Source organism: Mytilus californianus, unplaced genomic scaffold (assembly GCF_021869535.1).
Source record: "Mytilus californianus isolate M0D057914Y unplaced genomic scaffold, xbMytCali1.0.p SCAF_3, whole genome shotgun sequence".
Lineage (NCBI taxonomy): Eukaryota > Metazoa > Mollusca > Bivalvia > Mytilida > Mytilidae > Mytilus > Mytilus californianus.
In genome coordinates this window covers 128,300,267-128,318,280 of record NW_026262679.1, presented here as the reverse complement: position 1 = coordinate 128,318,280, position 18,014 = coordinate 128,300,267, and the positions used below count along the sequence as shown (strand labels likewise).

The 18,014-nt window shown below is 31.8% G+C and overlaps 1 protein-coding gene and 1 long non-coding RNA gene across 2 annotated transcripts; one reads left to right on the top strand and one right to left on the bottom strand.

Moving 5' to 3' along the window:
* Positions 1–3,454: 3,454 nt before the first annotated feature.
* On the top strand, positions 3,455–13,624 carry LOC127736174 (zinc finger protein 181-like). The gene is made up of 6 exons (XM_052246738.1): positions 3,455–3,504; positions 6,882–7,023; positions 8,206–10,156; positions 10,756–10,990; positions 12,013–12,114; positions 12,814–13,624. Exons 3-6 carry the CDS (start codon positions 8,207–8,209, stop codon positions 13,401–13,403), a joined length of 2,877 nt encoding a protein of 958 aa, XP_052102698.1. The 5' UTR covers positions 3,455–3,504; positions 6,882–7,023; position 8,206; the 3' UTR covers positions 13,404–13,624.
* A 1,085-nt stretch (positions 13,625–14,709) lies between these two features.
* Positions 14,710–15,613, bottom strand: LOC127736187 (uncharacterized). Its single transcript, XR_007998846.1, has 2 exons — positions 15,407–15,613; positions 14,710–15,363 (listed from the first exon to the last, which is right to left on the bottom strand). It is a non-coding gene; the product is annotated as an uncharacterized LOC127736187 (long non-coding RNA).
* Between the last annotated feature and the right edge of the window lie 2,401 nt (positions 15,614–18,014).

The window sequence follows — 18,014 nt, the reverse complement described above, 5'->3', positions numbered from 1 at the left end:
ATTCATGAAAGCTTTCCAAAGTTTTTACGAGACATAAGAAAAATTGCTATATTTGATGATTAAAGAATCATAACTCTGGAAAAGAAAATCATCTATGTGAAAAGGTTGCTACCTGAATTGTGTGAAAACTGGTCAAACAATGGTTAAAACTGACTCCGAGTTTGTTTTGAAAGGGTACTGTCTAAATGACAAACTCACACACTAGAGTTTACATACTTCTAAAAAAGCTTATGAACTTTGTTGTGAATAGTAAACCATTAAATATCAATATATGTATACAAAAGTACACTTCATCTGGCCATCTGAAGAGACAATGCTGCTTTACGATAGGAATAAAAATTACAGTTTTTTTGGGCGTTTGTGGTTAATGGATTGAAAAGAATTACTACATTGTACAATACAAGCATAAAGTTGTATTTTGATTTGACATTTAAATTATTATACTCAAAGAGGGAGAACTCTTAAATTAAAATTAACATTGCTTTATTCAATGACAATTAAATTATCTTTTAAAAATGCTACACTTGTATCTTTATCATTAATAATGACACTTTCAGTCATATCATTCATTATGCATTATATTTCATTTCCAATTAAACTACCATAGGGGCCTTATCATAGGAAATAAACTTATTGTTCGTTTATTTTTTTGCTTTTGTAGTTGGATTAAAAAGAACTTACCATTTGTATATTTCAAGCTTGAAAGAATTATGTTTACTGTTGTATTCTGATTTGGCATTTAAATAATACTTAAGGTTCAGCACTAGAAAAGAGAGAACTCTAGATTTGAAATTAACATTGCTCAATACAATGACACTATATTTCTTCGAAAACTGCTATATACTTGTATCTTTAACTCTATCAGACAAGGTGGATGCAATAAAAATCCAACTCATAAAGTGATGGTATATAAAAAAAAAGATATTGGGATCTATTTACTTTTTGGATAAATATCCTACAAGAGATGCAGGTGAAAAATCGCTTACAATGCAATTTTGAAATTTTTTTCTTTCCAAGAGACATAAATAATTTAAAAATTGTTGGATAGGCACTCATTATTCAACTAGTCCAATTAGGCCTAACTGGCCTTTGATAAAATGATAAAATAAGCCTTTGATAAAATTTTCATATATATCAGACAAGAATTGTAGGCATGAAAGTTCTTACTATGCAATTTTCTATCGAATTCACATTTCCAAGGCACACAACTCCTGCAAAAATAATTTATCAGAGCTATTTTAGAACTCCCCAAAGACATTGGTGAACCTTTGATATGAATTTCATAAAAATCCTACACGCTTGAGAGAGCTAAAAATGCATTTCTATATACTATTTTTATTTCAAAGGAGCATAATTCCTATAAAAATAATTGATCAGCACTGATTTTAACTATTGTCGGCGACATTGCTGATATAAACCTGTTTACCAAACTACATAAAAACTTAGAATTGATTTCCTGATATAAACCTAATATCAATTTCATAAAAAACACTACAGGAAATGTATGCTTGAGAGCACTTACGGTGCAATTTTCCACAACATTAACTTCCAAGGGGCATAACTCCATTTAAAATTGTTGATGGGCACTGGTTTTTGAACTCATCTGAGACATTGCTGATCAAAAATCTTGCACAAATTGTATTTTCAAGAGTGCTTACAAGACTAGACAAGACAGACAGGCAACTGTATTTCTATGTCCCAGACACTGCATTCTGAGGGGGGACAACAAGTATGTATCTGTACTGTCCCCAAACCTACCCGATTATTTATTGCCCAATTACAGTAATGAAGCTTTCTGAATAGGTGTGTTTTTTGTTGTTTTTTTAATATGTGGCAAGATAGAGTCAAACTTTTGACAGCTGCTAGATAAATGTTGGTCAGGAGACGGATTTAATATATACAAAAAACATACCTTCATGAGACTACACATGATGTTCTCTTATACATTGTATATATACATGATATATTGCTGAGATGGATCATTTATTTGAAATTGTCTTTATAAGGGGCAAGTGACCTTTGGTAGGTAGGATTTATCTTATTTTGCTCATTACCTCATGTGTATAGGGATCACCTGTACTTTTCATTTTTGTCACAATTCATTAACAAAAGTGCCAATAAAACTTTAGCATACGCATTTGGAGACATAAAAACAGTCCTTTAAAAGTTTTAGGGAAACCCTAGCTGTGGAACTGTAGCTCTTATGGTCCTTATTTTTTTGACAACTTGCAATCCAGAACCATAGCTCTTATGATCCTTGAAGTATGTCTATCTGGCATCATATTGACAATACATGTCCATGAATTTTGGAATATTCATGGACTTCAATCTTCTTTATTGTTGAAAATAAGCATGATAAGAGAACCCAGAACTTTTAGAAATAGTTTAAATATTTAGATAGTTCCAAATATAATGAATTTTCCCCTTTTTAAGTTTAAAAGGCTAAGTTTTTAATTTTTCTTTTCTACAACATCAAAATAACCCATAATCAGTCTTAGGACAGTCCTTCTTTTGGGGGGTTGATCCCAACCTGATAATTGGAATAAAGTACTTAGGTAGATTAGTATTCTATGTAGTTGAATAATATCTTATCAAATGGTAGTCAACTATAGAACATTTTACCACACATCAGAGGATAATGACTGTTGTCAAGTTAGATGCTTGAATGGTCTCTTATATTATTTATGTCAGTGATATGGAAAAAGGGGGAGCATAAAGGATTCATTTAAAGTCAGGTATACATATAACAATACAACATAAGATCTGTAGAGCTTTTAACCGACATACATATACAAATGTATATGATATACACAAGACATAAAAAACACATAAAACAGAAACTGAGAAAGCACATCATGCAAAGCATAAATACATATATACTGCTACTCACTGGTATCAAGCACAGCAAATTAGAGCAAATAATAAGCAAGTCAAAGCATATAAAAGCAAACTTAAAATGCAAACAAACTGACATTCATGCATAAGATATTAAGTACTAAAAGAATTTCAAGCATTTAGAACTAAATAATAAAGAAGAGAGAAAGATAGAGAAATGGAAAGAGTTATCTCTCTTCAAACATTCCAAAGTTCTCCTTTAAAGATGTAATTTGGGATATTATACGTATTCTAAGACTTAGGTTGGAAGCTCAACCACAATATATTGGATTCACCTTTTTCATTGCCCTTGCATGTTACAGTATCACGATGATGACAACAAATAAGAGTATTGGACACACTGGACAGCATGCATAATGTGGCGGTTTGATAACCCTCCGGTAAGATATAATCCGCTGCATATGATGATATGGATCATTTTAAATTTTTCATAATTAACAAATGAACATCATATTTGGAAATGAGCAATAGTATGAATACGTGAGAAATTGAATGTTGATTATGTTGAAATCAATGACACATATTTCTGGCAGGTGTTTATTGGCAGACGAAATATATTAATACGCAAATAAATGCAAGAAAACTGCAGCGATCACTCTATCCATCCAGGTTTGTTGTTTTTTTCAGGGTATCTTTGTTTAGTCTGCACGTTAAGGGTAAAAAACAATTTGCTCAAATATTTATTCTACCAATTTATTTGTTTAATTCGCTTTTAAACCGAAATACCCCGTAAGTTTCGGTTTTAAGTGGGTGGTCGATCAGTCTTCTCCATTTTTCGGTCTGTCTTTCCACAATATTTTACTTCATACAAAATGTTGAAGATAATGCCAATGACGAAATATAATTACCTAGCCAATTTTCATGAAGAAATTATTCATTTCTGAAAAAATAAAAGAGGAAGAAAGATTGATTTGTTGTTTGTTTTATCCTCCGCCATTTTCACTCCATCATTGACAGGGGGCGTGGTCAAAATGTTTTGATAGGCCAATGGAAAATAGTTATAAGGCCAAAAACATGTCCAACTTATTGGATTTTTTTAACACCTTAATTATTGACATATAAATCAACTGATATGATTTGTGACAAAACAAACAAAACATAGAATAACAATTAAATATAAATGACAAGAAAGCATACTTGTAATTTATGATTAAAAACAAACAATAAAATAATTTATTATAATAATAATATAGTTTATAATCCTATCACTAGTCCCTTAGTATGGACTGTTTAAAAATTAAAATGATGTCTAATATTTTATGCCCATTTAATGGAAATAGATTATCTTCTTCTAAGTAAACTTTGATTTCTACCTGTTTTTGCATTGATGGACAAGAATGCTTTTCTTTTTTGTATTATCTTCCAAATAATTAACAAAATTATACAATTTTACTTGATTAATTAATGAACTCCTGTATATTCTTGTGAGTAAATAAGGTTACATTTTTATGTAGTATATTCTTATACATAAGCTCAACTTTTTACTCCCAAACTTTGAGACTAAATACACATCAATTAATAACTTCAATATAACTTAATTATTATAATATTTACAATTGTGTCTGAAAATGATAATAAAGTAAAAGGTTCAGTCTGATTAGAACAACAGGAACTGTCATTTCCAATATTGTCTTTGGCATCACTTCTCAAACCAGAACACCAGACGAAAAGACCAGTTATTTCAAATAATCACAAAATAACTGATTTTCAAAAAGGCAAACCTATTTGGATCTTAAACAAATATACATATCAATAATTTCAATTAAAAAAGATAATCCTTGTAAAGATAAATATACATTGAAAAAATCCTAAAATTGGATAACAAACAATCTTATTGAGAAGAAAAATTAGGGTACTTCTTTAATGCATTTAAGCTTGTTTTAGTTAACTGCTCTGTGTGTTCATTGAACATGTTGAATGTATAAAACACAAAAAAACAATGATATATCATCTCGCTTCTGATTCATTTATTTTTGTGCCCTGCCTACAATAGTAATGGGGCACTATATTTTCTGGTCTGAGTATATAAAAATAAGAAGATGTGGTATAATTGCCAATGAGACAACTCTCCACTAGAGACCAAATGATGTAGAAGTTAACAACTATAGGTCACTGACTCACCAAAGTTCACACGGCCTTCTACAAAACCCATACCGCATTGTTAGCTATAAAAGGCCCCAAAATGACAAATGTAAAACAATTTAAACGAGAAAATACCGGTTTGTTAATGTTAAAAACAATAAACCAAAAAACAAATATGATCTACAGCAACATGTTCTGAATTACAGGCTCTTGACTTGGGACAGGCACCTTTAGAATGTGGTGGGGTTTGCTGGCAACAAAACCTGCCCAAAACCTGGAACAGTGTTGAAACAGTACAACATAAGAACAAATTATAAAAATCAGTTAAAAAGATTGATACAAAGCACAAAAAACTAACAAATACACAAAAAGACAAAGAGTATAGATCTGAGAGTACACACAGTTACTGAAAGCTAGTTCAAAGTCAATAACAAATAATAAAAAAATCATGTTTCTAAGTGTGTTTCCATCTGTCCATCCATCCCATATTAGGTGAAAGTTTCTGGTTGTGGTAGTTTATCATGATGGCGTAGTCACAAAAACTTGAAAATTGACTATTATCAAGAGATATCATGAAAACTGTCATAGAAAAATAAGATAATGTGGTACATGTATGATTGCCAATGAGACAACTCTCCACTAGAGACCAAAAGACACAGAAATTTAAAACAACTATAGGTCACTGTATGGCCTTCAACAAATGGGTAAAACCCATACTTCATAGTCAGCTATAAAAGGCCCTGAAATGACAATTAAAATTGAGAATGGAAATGGGGAATGTGTCAAAGAGACAACAACCCGACCATAGAGCAGACAACAGCCGAAGGCCACCAATGGGTCTTCAATGCAGCGAGAAACTCCCGCACCCGGAGGCGTCCTTCAGCTGGCCCCTAAACAAATATGTATACTAGTTCAGTAATAATGGACGTCATACTAAACTCCAAATTATACACAAGAAACTGAAATTAAAAATGATACAAGACTAACAAAGGCCAGAGGCTCCTGACTTGGGACAGGTGCAAAAATGCGGCGGGGTTAAACATGTTTTTTGAGATCTCAACCCTCCCCCTTTACCTTTAAAGCCAATGTAGAAAAAACAAACGTACAACAGTACGCACAGTAAAACTCAGTTTAAGAGAAGTCCGAGTCCGATGTCAGAATAGGAAACAAAAGAAAATAAACAAAATAACAATAATACATAAATAACAACAGACTACTAGCAGTTACTGACATGTCTAGTTCTTCAATGACCACGGTTTTCTTGATGAAATAATACATGCAATACCCATAATGTGGAAACAATTTAGACAAAGTAAAAATAAACCTGTAGGTAAAGCAGATGATATAAATTTCAACTAAAAACTATCTGTCAAATGTAGCATGATAGTACACATTACAGAAAGTAGTCAGTGACATCTCTGAAAATTCCTGAAATGAACAAAGAATGAAAATTGGAAATACGAGTAGTATTTAATGTCAATAATTCTTAAGTCTGCCGACTGATATATAACTGTTATCTTGACCAACTTACTACAAACTGAATAAAGTTCTAAGGAAATGGGATAACACTTATGGCTTTGAATGATATATTTTGATCCTCAAATAAAAATTGATGAAGAATTATCACAAGTGCTGTCAAACATGCTTTCTACAAAAGTTCAGATGCTACCAGCTTTTTTTAAATGTGATTCATTAATTTTTGTGATCTCCTTTACTAGTAAGAACTATCATCAATAATTTAAACCACTAGCTATTCATTGCAATATCATCACCTCCATTACTTAAAAAGAAAATTTTACCAAAAAAATTAATCTAAAATATCATTAAACACTGGAATTTCAATCTTCTTAATATGTTGCAATCAAATGTAGCTTAAATGGTTCTACTGTCTAATTCTCTTTTAGAACTATGGTACGACATGAAATTCCCTTATTGAATCAGACTGATGCATGGAAGGAATGGGACTGATGCAAAGCTCTCTGGGATATCTAAATTAGTTTAACAATCTGTTGTAAAAAGTTTGAATCTGAGATAACGATCAGGAAGGTATGTTGAATAGATGAATTGTAACTGAAGAGCATGAATCTTATTAGGAAATCACTTTGTATCATCCAGGACACGATTATGGGACCTATGTGTTCGAAGTCAGCACTCTTACCAACCGTGCTAAAGACATACTTCCCTAGCTCAACTGATTATAGCTGGCTAAGTATCTACTATGGAACCTATGTGTTCGAAGTCAGCACTCTTACCAACTGAGCTAAAGACATACTTCCTTAGCTCAACTGATTATGGGTGGCTAAGTATCTACTATGCAAAAGAAGTAATCCCTTCGCACAATATACAATATTTGTTCCTATGGCAGTCCATTAAATAGGTAAATGAACTCAAAACTCACATCTGGTATATCTGTTGGGTTGAAAGTCGCATGTAAAATTCCCAAAACTGCCCAGGGTCCTTTTTCCCAAAACACTCTGAAAAACCCCTGAACCCTTTCTACAATATTCAATACTTAAAAAGAGGATTTTGAATAACTGCTTTGTATAAAAAGTTTGTAAAGAAATTACCTAATGTAAGAATATGCATGTATGGATGTTGTCTGCTCTATGGTCGGGTTGTTGTCTCTTTGACACATTCCCCATTTCCATTCTCAATTTTATGTGCTGCATCTTTTGAAGTCAGATTGGCTAGCTCACAACAAAGATGATTATAGGAATTCAGTGTACTAATTTTTAGTTTCAAAGGAAAAGAAACTTTTATCAATAAAATGTAAGAGGCAAACACATGGTCATGAGCTAATAACATCTCTTATTACATTGGTTGCAATGCAATACTTTGATTTCCAAATGAAATAAAATTATATATTTTCACATGTGAAATAGATGGATAATTTCACTCCTCTGACTTCATGCAATAATGGGTCTTGTCAAGACATTGTTTATTGTTGATGTAATAAAAAGAATAACTAATCCAAAAATTAAATTTCGAAACAAATTCAAACAACACTATGATTAACTCAAGTGCTACACACATTCCTTAATTAATGTGTTGTTCTGTCACTAGTTGAGTATTTTTCTATATTTGAATTCTTGAACTAGATATTGTATAATTTATTTACCAAAATTTTTAAGCTTTATGAGTTATGAATTGTATAGCAAAAGAATAAAAGCTCACATAAGAACGTTTTAGCAGTTGTGATCTTCATCTTTTCATCTCTTTATTTTTTAGAATGGAGGAGGATGATGGTAACCCTCAAGGAGACTGTGAAACAGATGAAGACACACACTTGCATTACTCAGAAAACATACCTCCTCCAAATAATAGGTCTGTTCATCTAACTACCAATACAATATTATCTAAAATAACAGACAAAGATCGACAGACAACATGTCCTGTTGTTAAACTACAAAATGAACAAAAAGAAGAAACGGATGGTGTGAAATTAGAATCACATCAAGATATCAGAAGGATGTATATCAAAAATATTAATACTTTACAAAATCAAAGAAATCCTATGACTTTATGCAAAGACAGTATTACGAGTAATGTGAAACATTTAAACATTGAGGCCACAAGTGTAGCATCTGTGAACAAGAGCTTAGATATCCCCAAATCTGTCAAGTTCACACTGCTGGGTAGAATATGTACTGGACCCAGGAAGCTGACTGCACAGACAGACGTAAGACCAGATGTTGGAGTAGACGTTCTAGAAATCAAAGATACTACTTTTATCCCAAATGCAGAGGATATTAAGTCACAAATTAGTTCAGAAGTTTCACCCTCTGTAGTCAGTGAAGATCAGGAAGAAACAGATAAGAAAAGATATTCTTATTCATCAGGTGAAAACCAGGATTTTGATAATCTTGAAGCTGATAATTTTATTCGTGCTACTGCTGAAAAATTTGAAAGTGTGAATGTTTGGGATGAGGAATACACATCTTTGAAAAATAATCTTCTAAACAATGATCCACTAGTATACCAAGGACTAGAGATTGACGATTCTTTTACTACAGATTTTGATAAAGAAGGGAAAGCATCAAGGAAGAGAAAAGGGAAGAAACCCACATTCGTCCAGACAAAACAAGAGGATACTGTTACATCAGAGGAAGAATTTCATGATGAATTTCTCACCAAATCTAATGATTCTATTTATGCATCCGTTGAACATATCTATGATAATGAATCTGACACCGCACAAATGTCTCCAGAAATGAAAAAGTTACAACAAAAGTTACATCCCTTTGCGATTACCTCCCCTAGTTTTAATAAAGCTGCTGCTCCAGCTGTCATGACAACATCTGTCGGCCACACTGGTACTGTTGTGACTGTTTCCATAGTTACAAAAAAATCTCAAAGTAACATAGAGCACTTGACACCAACAGACTTAATGTCAGGGGGAATAATGTCGCTTAATTTCAAAAAAGGTCAGAATACTTACGAAGATATTGTACCAGAAGATCCAAGTGACGATGAAGATACAAAGAGTAAAAGTGAACAAAAAAAGTCTTATTTTCAAGTTATGGAAAAGTTGAAAGCTATAGAAGCAGAAAATGATGAAGAACTTCATAAAAACTTAGATCGCATGGAAATTAACGTGCAGATTCTTGATAGTCAACTAGTCCAGAATGGTGAACAAAAACGATGGCAATGTCAGCTTTGTTCAAAATCTTACACAACCAAACACAACTTGATTACTCATATATTAGATCACAATGGTATTAAACCACATCTTTGCATGGTGTGTGGAAAATATTTTAAACAGCTTAGCCACCTTAACACACATATGTTGACACATGATAACATTAAACCACACGTTTGTACTATTTGTGGGAAGGAGTTTACACAAATTAGTCATCTCAAAAGACACCAGACTGTACATCTAGAAAGTAGGCCTTATATTTGTGATATTTGTGGAAGGGGCTTTGCTTACCCAAGTGAGTTACGGACTCATAAAGAAAAACATAACTCTGAAAGGGAGAAGTGTGAAGAATGTGATGAAGAATTTGATACGGTTAAGGCTTTGAAACTTCATTTAGTGCTTCATGAAAAAAGAGAAGAACTTATCTGTAAATATTGTGGGAAAGTCTTTAGGTATCCTAGTCAGCTGAAAGATCATATGATCACACATGAAGGTTCAAGACCTTATATTTGTACAGAGTGTGGCATGGATTTTATGAAGGTAATTAATAAGTGGGAAGAAAAGAGGATTAAAAACTATGCAATGAAACTAAATCGATAAAAAAATTTCTCATCATTTGTTTATTGTTGATTGTGGAACTTTGCTAGTTTTTACTGATTCTGGATCATATACCTTGACATGATGTGAAGAGACATGTCTATTATATATTGAAGGCTGTATGTTGATAGTGACAGTTGACATTAAGATGTCTTTAATTCATTTGATTTGTGTCATTAAGAGAATAAAGAAAAAAGAAAAATGTATAAATGTTCATGAAATAATACCGCAGTTCATAGAAAAAAATGAGACAGCTATCCACCAGAAACCAAAGGACAAGAATGAGCAACCAATTAAAAGGCATTGTGCGACCTTCAACAATGAGCAAAACCAATACTGCTATAAGCAATGAAAGACTCTGAGGATATCTGCTTTATAAAACAATTGATTTGTCTACCACATTCATATGTAATGGACTTGTACCATTCGTTTATTGTTTGGAATTTGATATACCCTTTACTACATATACATTCATGAGAACAAATCGTTGATTTGTGTGTATAAATATAAATCTGTGTACATGTATATGCTATTTTTTTTAGGAGCATCATTTAAAGGCTCATCAGTTCACTCACTCTGGACAGAAACCATTTTCCTGTGATATATGTGGTAGATCATTCAACCAGAAAGCTAACATGATGCGGCATGTATTAATTCATAATGCAACCAGAGCATTCAAGTGTGAAGTGTGTGGGAAAACATTTACTCAGCCACAAACCCTCAAAGCCCACCAAGTGGTTCACAGTAAAACTAAGCCTTTCCAGTGTAAATTTTGTGGTAATGACGTTTTTTTTTATCATTGAAATATATACACATGTCTATGCCATGTATGTTTTTTTCAAATGTCTGATAATTTTCAGTTGAAAAAACTCTGAAAATCACACAATACATGTATTCATCTTGTGCATGTGAAAGTTTAAATTATTTGTATACAGAATTCATGATTAATCAAAACAAAAACTTGAACACTTAGTGAATGCATACCTACCAAAATCTGTAAACTCTAGTTAAAACTATAGACCAGTATTTTTTTATATCATAATAAAATGAAACAAATGCAAATACAAGTTATTTATATAATAATTTAAGTTTGTTCAAACTTTATTATTAATATTTTTTTTTTTTTTTTTTTTTTATTTTTACACTGCTGGACATGAGGAAGGAAGGAAAAAAAAAATACTCAAGAGTACTTTTAATGTATTTTTGTTATTAATACTATTTTCATTGTCTATTATAATATCTGTCACATTATATACTGTACAATGTCTCATGTTTGTTGCTTATACTATCATAATTGTTAATTGTAAATGCCCCCTGTGGGACCCTGATTGGAATAATAAAATATTTGATTTGATTTGATTTTATATTACATGTACTGATACAAAAAATTCAATTTACAGAAATGTCTGAGAATGTCATACAAAGTTTGTTATAGGCTGTCTGTGGTAGGACATTTTATCAAACAGCGCCCTCTAACATCAATTCATATTGGCACTGTCGTTTTACAATGTTTTAAACAAATTGTGTTTCCTTTAAAATTGTTATTTTTGCCTGATTGTCCATCCATAGTTTTGAAGTAAGCATATATTTTATATTCAGTAAAAGCAGCATTATAGTATACTCAAGACCTTGAGTTGTTTTCTGCTCTTTGGTCAAGTTGTTGTCTCTTTGACACATTCCCCGTTTCCATTCTCAATTTTATCAATATTCATTGTTTTCCTTTTACATAACATTGTCAATTTTAAACACTTTTATGATTCATTTTCCTTAAGTGAGCATATTTATTGTATTTTGTACAGGGAAACAGTTTGGCAGGTTACATAACTTACAAGGACATCTTCATATGCACAATGACACAAAACCTTACTCCTGCTTTTGTGGAAGTACATTTACTCTCAAAGGTAATTATTGCTAGCTTTACTTCTAAAGGAAGAACTTTTATGGTTAATAGAGAGTGGATTACAGGATTACTTTTAATGTAATCTTATAAAAAATACTTTATTTATGTGCCTGTCCCAAATCTGGAATCTTATGTTTTTAAAGGGGTTATTATAATTTAATATAACATTTTCTTAAAATTACAAAAAATTTAGAGCTTGACCAATTGCATTAACACCTATGAAGTGTTATGACTGTATGTTGACTTGTGTAGCTGTCTCATGGACGTATACCTCAAATTAAAAAAAAAATCTACTATAAGATAGTAAGTACGCAAATGATTTTATTTGAGTGAAATAAATTTAGTATTCAGTATTTGCTCTGATACTTGTGCACACTGTGTTTTTAGTTTCAATCTTAGAATTACTAAAGTCTACTGTAGTAAAAATTAATGAAAATTCACTCAGAATAAATCAACATTCTGCTTCTATCAAAATTTTTGGCAATCTGCATGTCACATTGTAATTTTAAGAACATAACAGGTTTGATGAAAAAGGTTCTATGATCAATTCTTGATGTGTTAAGCAATATGCCTAAACAAATTTGATGTTTCCAGGATTATTCTCTGATTTTTTAATGGAAAACAGCTGACATTTTAACGAGATTTATCATTTATATTACAGGATATAGTGATTGATTTGTTCAAATCTTTTGTTTTTAAGGCAATTTAAACAGACACAAGAAGGTTAAACATGGACTGGATGAGTCAACGGAGGACATGGAAGAGCAGGCGGTTAATTTCCTGAACGAGATGTCATCTGGACGAGTACACAATGAAATGGACGATTGTAGTAGTGTTGAACAAGTATTGTCTTCTCCTGATTCTAAATCACCAAGGAAAGGAAGAAAATCAGTTCCTAGAAAACTTCTTCAAGGTCAAGGTGTCGGTCTGCTGGAAGAATCTGATGAAAATACTCTAAATAATGATGAACAATTTTCAAAATATTTCTATAATACACTTGTTGATGAAAGCGAATTTGACAAAAATGAAAATTTTGATCAGGAATCTGTTTCCTTGGAAACAGGTATAGGTTTAGGTATAGAAACATCACCTGTTTCAAAATCAGTAAGAAAACGTAAAAAACCAGAGCGGGTATTTAATATGGATGCTTTTGATGACAACCATTTTGATGACATGTCAGATGAAGACGGGGAAGAATTAGAAAATGAAGATATTCCCAATAAGAAAATAAAAGTTAATTCTAAAGGTACAAAATTGGATTCTATCCTTAAAGAAAAATTTAGCAAATAAAATTTTACAAGTGATTAATTATGTTATGACCTCTTAAGTTAGTAAATTGATAAACATATATATAAACCAGATTCAGCAACTAGCAGAAACAATCATCATCCAACTATTTGTGAAAATATATAATTTAAAGAAAATGTTTCTATGGTAATTTATTTCATCTTTAGAGATAAATTTAATGTGACCGCAAGTCAACAGTGTCAGTTTTATTTAAATGATTCAATGATCTGACCTTGTTTTATTTACATTAATTATAGAATAACTAATAGAAGAATTCAAATAGAGAAAAATATTCAACGAGTGACTGAACAACCAATTAATTCACGAATGCGCATAGCGCATGAGTTAATTATCAGTGTTGTTCGGTCACGAGTTGAATATTTTTCGATATTTGAATTCTTTGATTAGTTATTCTTTTTATTACATTGGCAAATGGCTTTTTTTAATGACATTAATGTAGAAAATGTAAGGAACTATATCTTTTTTCTACGCATTCACAATTTGTTTTGATCCGACGTTATCGACGTCTTGACAACACCTATTGTTGTATGACGTCAGAGAGTGAAATAACCACGTTTATTTCACATGTGAAATTATCGGTTTTTATTTGACTGGGAAATCAATGTAATTCATTGCTACCAATGTAATAAATTGATTTATCTGACATACAATCATGATAATGCAATGCATTGGATTGCTTGAAATAGGGAAATCAAATCTCACATACATGGCAAAACTTTGATAGGTTTAGAATTAAATAATTGTATTCAAGGATGAGAAATTTATTAAAACTAATCCATAACATTAATAGTCAGGACTATGCTACTGGACAGCAAACAAATGAGGATATGCTTACCTTTTATAAAATGAGAGCAGCTTATGTATGCTTTATATACCAGAAACATATATTATTATTACATTAATTCTTAGTTAACTTTGCATCAACAAGTTTTATAAACAGTCTATGTGACATATCATCATCTAAATATTTTATCAAAATAAAGGCATTTACTTCATTTGGTCTCTGACGGATAGTTGTCTCATTGGCAATCATACCACATCTCTTTATTTTTATATCAAGTTGTAATAAATTGTACTATTTTGGTAAAAAACTTGCATTCATTAATCTTGTGTCAAAGATTTGGTATTAATGAATTTCCCTTTAATAATGTTCCACAAAATACTTCAACAGAAGCTTGAATTAAATTTAGAGTCCTGAAAACATTTTTGTTGACACTCATCTACTAAAAACAAATTACTCGAAATTTAACCATTTTTTCTATGAATTTACAATTTTTTTTTGTCTCTGGCTTGCTTTTTGCTATGAAACAAAAGGATTGATGGCTATAAGAAAATCTTCTTTAGAACCAAATATTGACCTAATCCTGCACAATCCCATAAATGGTAATTTCAAAAAGAATTTTGACCAATAGAAACACATAAATGGCAAAAAAAGGAAGTGACATTATCTTTTAAGGTATAAAATGTAGAACAGAATCCATTTTCAACAGTATTTTTATGTTTTATGTTTTAGTTTTGAGAACTCAGCTGGTTTGAAACCTTATTTATTTGTGTATACCTAGATGTGAACATGGGTCTCTTGTATGTTGAGTCCTCCTGTGTAGACATGTACATGTACTGTTAAGTTGGATTAGACAGAGGGGACCCTGATTCCCACTTTCCCTACCCCCCTAACTCTTACTTCCCTCCCCATACTCCCACTTCCCTCCTCTTTACTCCCAAGATGAAAATCGGTCAAAACTTTTTTTCTAGCATATCCCTTTTTTTTACTCCCCTTTGCCACCGCTTCCTGCCCCCTGACTCCCCCTTCCCTTCCCCCTGACTCTGGCTTCCAGCCCCCTCATTCCCATGTTCCCTTACTCCTGTTCATCCCCTCTGTTAAGTTACTTATTGTGTATACCGAGACATATACATGTAATGTTAAGTTACTTATTGTGTATACCTAGACATGTCCATGTACTGTTAAGTTACTTATTTGTGTATACCTAGACATGCACGGGGGTCTCTTTTATGTTGATCCCCCATGTGTAGACATGTATATGTACTATTATGTGACTGTGTTGTTTGAAGTCTGTACTATGTACAGATTTGTGATAATTGTTTTAAGTTATGTTAGTTGTGGTACATATAATATTTAGAAACATAATTTTGAATTTCTAGTTATTTATGATTTATAACTGCTGCTGTCTTGGGTTCACATAAAAATGTTATGATTATTTGTCTTGTTTCAGATATAAGAATATATATTCTCAAAAACAAACACCATACAATCAGAAAAGTGTGTTGATGATATTTGGCATTGTCAATTTTTGGCCATTTATTTTTGAAATCTGGGAAATGGTCATTTGGAAATCAAAGTTTCTAGCATTGTATGGTCATGTAAAAAGCTGAATAACTACAAATTCATTCAGAATTCCTCAAATTATCAACTTTAATGTGTTACTGGTAAATGGATACCAAACTAGAGCGTTTGCCATTATCTGTGTTAAAGGTGTACATGGTTTACTCTTACGTCTCCTCAACTCCATGGAATTGTACAGAGACCAAGAAAGTGGTATTAAATTATCAAATAAAAGTGCTAATAATCAATATTTAAATTTTTCAAAATGAAAACTAAGTGTTATATTCCATTGTATTTTTTCTCTGTCCCTTCTGTGAAGAAAATCCAAAGCAAGACATAAGTGTACTGTTTAAGATGATAGCACTTGTGATTAGGTCACACAGACTAAGACATTGGTGGCCTTCGGCTGTTGTGTGCTCTTTGGTCGGGTTGTTGTCTCTTTGACATATTCCCTATTTCCATTCTCAATTTTATATAAATATATCTCAGAAGTATTGAATCACAATTACATATTTCCTTAATTCGTCTCCTTATATTAGTTATTACTAGAATGGCCATTATAAACCATTGTCTTTCAATGATAGCATTTATTTGTTTTGATTTTGTTGTTTACAATTTATATGTAAGTACGAGTGTACACTGTAAATTTTATTTGAAGTATTTTTGTTTTTTACTTGATTTTGTTGAATCATTCCTACAATTATTTGAATACAGCATTTGTAACTTAAATATTAAAATCTACATCTGAAGCATTTTGTTTTTAATTATTAATTTTTACTTTGAGTGGCGTTTTTCATAGAAAGATTTAAGTAATAGAAAAACAAAGGATATGGGGTATCCATCCATGACACAAAATCGGTACATACACAGCAAAAAAAACCACAAAAGCAAAGGAACAGCGCTTTTATTGCTGTTCTTCATCTCAAAGTCACTGTGAGGCCCTTCAACATAGAGCAAAAAAAGACCAAAAACCTCTCACCTCACAGTTTAAGATGGTCCCCAGCACCAGTTTGAGAAGAATTAAACAATTTTTGTAGATGGTTTGTATCTAACTTTATGTTTCTATTGTCTTTCACTTTTATAAAAATAAAATTTGATGATACTCCAAGAAGGCAATGTGCAGTGGGTTTGTTGGTATGTGATAGACGGAGATTAACATACCACCTTGGTTGTCTCGTTCTCACTACAGGAGGTCATGAATTCAATCCCCAGCTTGGTCAAAACAAAGACTTGAAAATTGGTATTTGCTGCTTCTCTGCCAAGCACAAATCATTTAGAAGTAGGGTAAGAGCAAATACAGTTTGGTAGAGTTGCATTCACAAGGTGTCATTGTTACTAAACTAAAAAATGTTGCAAGTGATGCAGGGGACAAAAATGGAGGTCAAGTTTGAAATTGACAAATTTATCTTTTGTTCAGGAATTCTGGCCCTTAACCTGACTTGTCAGTTTGACAGCCATGTTTATTTTATCCAACCTTGCATAATAAAACAAGTTCTGGTCAAAAATAGGTCAGACATCTTACATTTGATCATTTACAAAAAGTATATATTGAAGGGATTGTTGTATATTTAATGCCTAGCAGGTTACAGTTATACATTTCTTCTACAAGACCAACATGCTGAGCCAGATTTTTATCATGTTAGCTCAAAAAATTAAAAGTCTATAAGAAAACATCGTATTTAAACACCTTCTGAATTCGAGCCAACCAGACTTTGTTCTATTTTCATATAACTACAGACTTTGTTGAGAAACAACAAGTACTGATGTCATGGTTTGGTTTAGCTGGGCTTGTACCTGCTCTCAAATTGGCACAATTTACAAAAAGACGAACAGAGGTTATTTTTTTGCATCAGAAAACAGAAAGTAGATGTCTGACTGATATGATAAGTGCACACAAGTTACAACCAATTACTGTTGAGCTGCAGATTAAATATGATAATAATAAGTAGTTACTGAGAAAGTATGACAAATATATATTTTTTGGACAAATGGACAGACTGACGGACAAGGTGCACTTTTAGAGTGATGGTATACTTGTTGGATTCATTTATTTTTTCATGAATCTTGAGAAAAATTATATTTTTATGGAAACTTGGTTTTGTGGATTTGCCAAAGTTTCTGTACAATCCTATGGGAAATCCATACTTTGTTGAACATTTAAACAAATCCATGAAAATTGGTATCCAACGAATAATAATGAATCCACAGTAATTTGCAGGGAAGTTGGCTTAAAAAAATATGAAAAATATGGT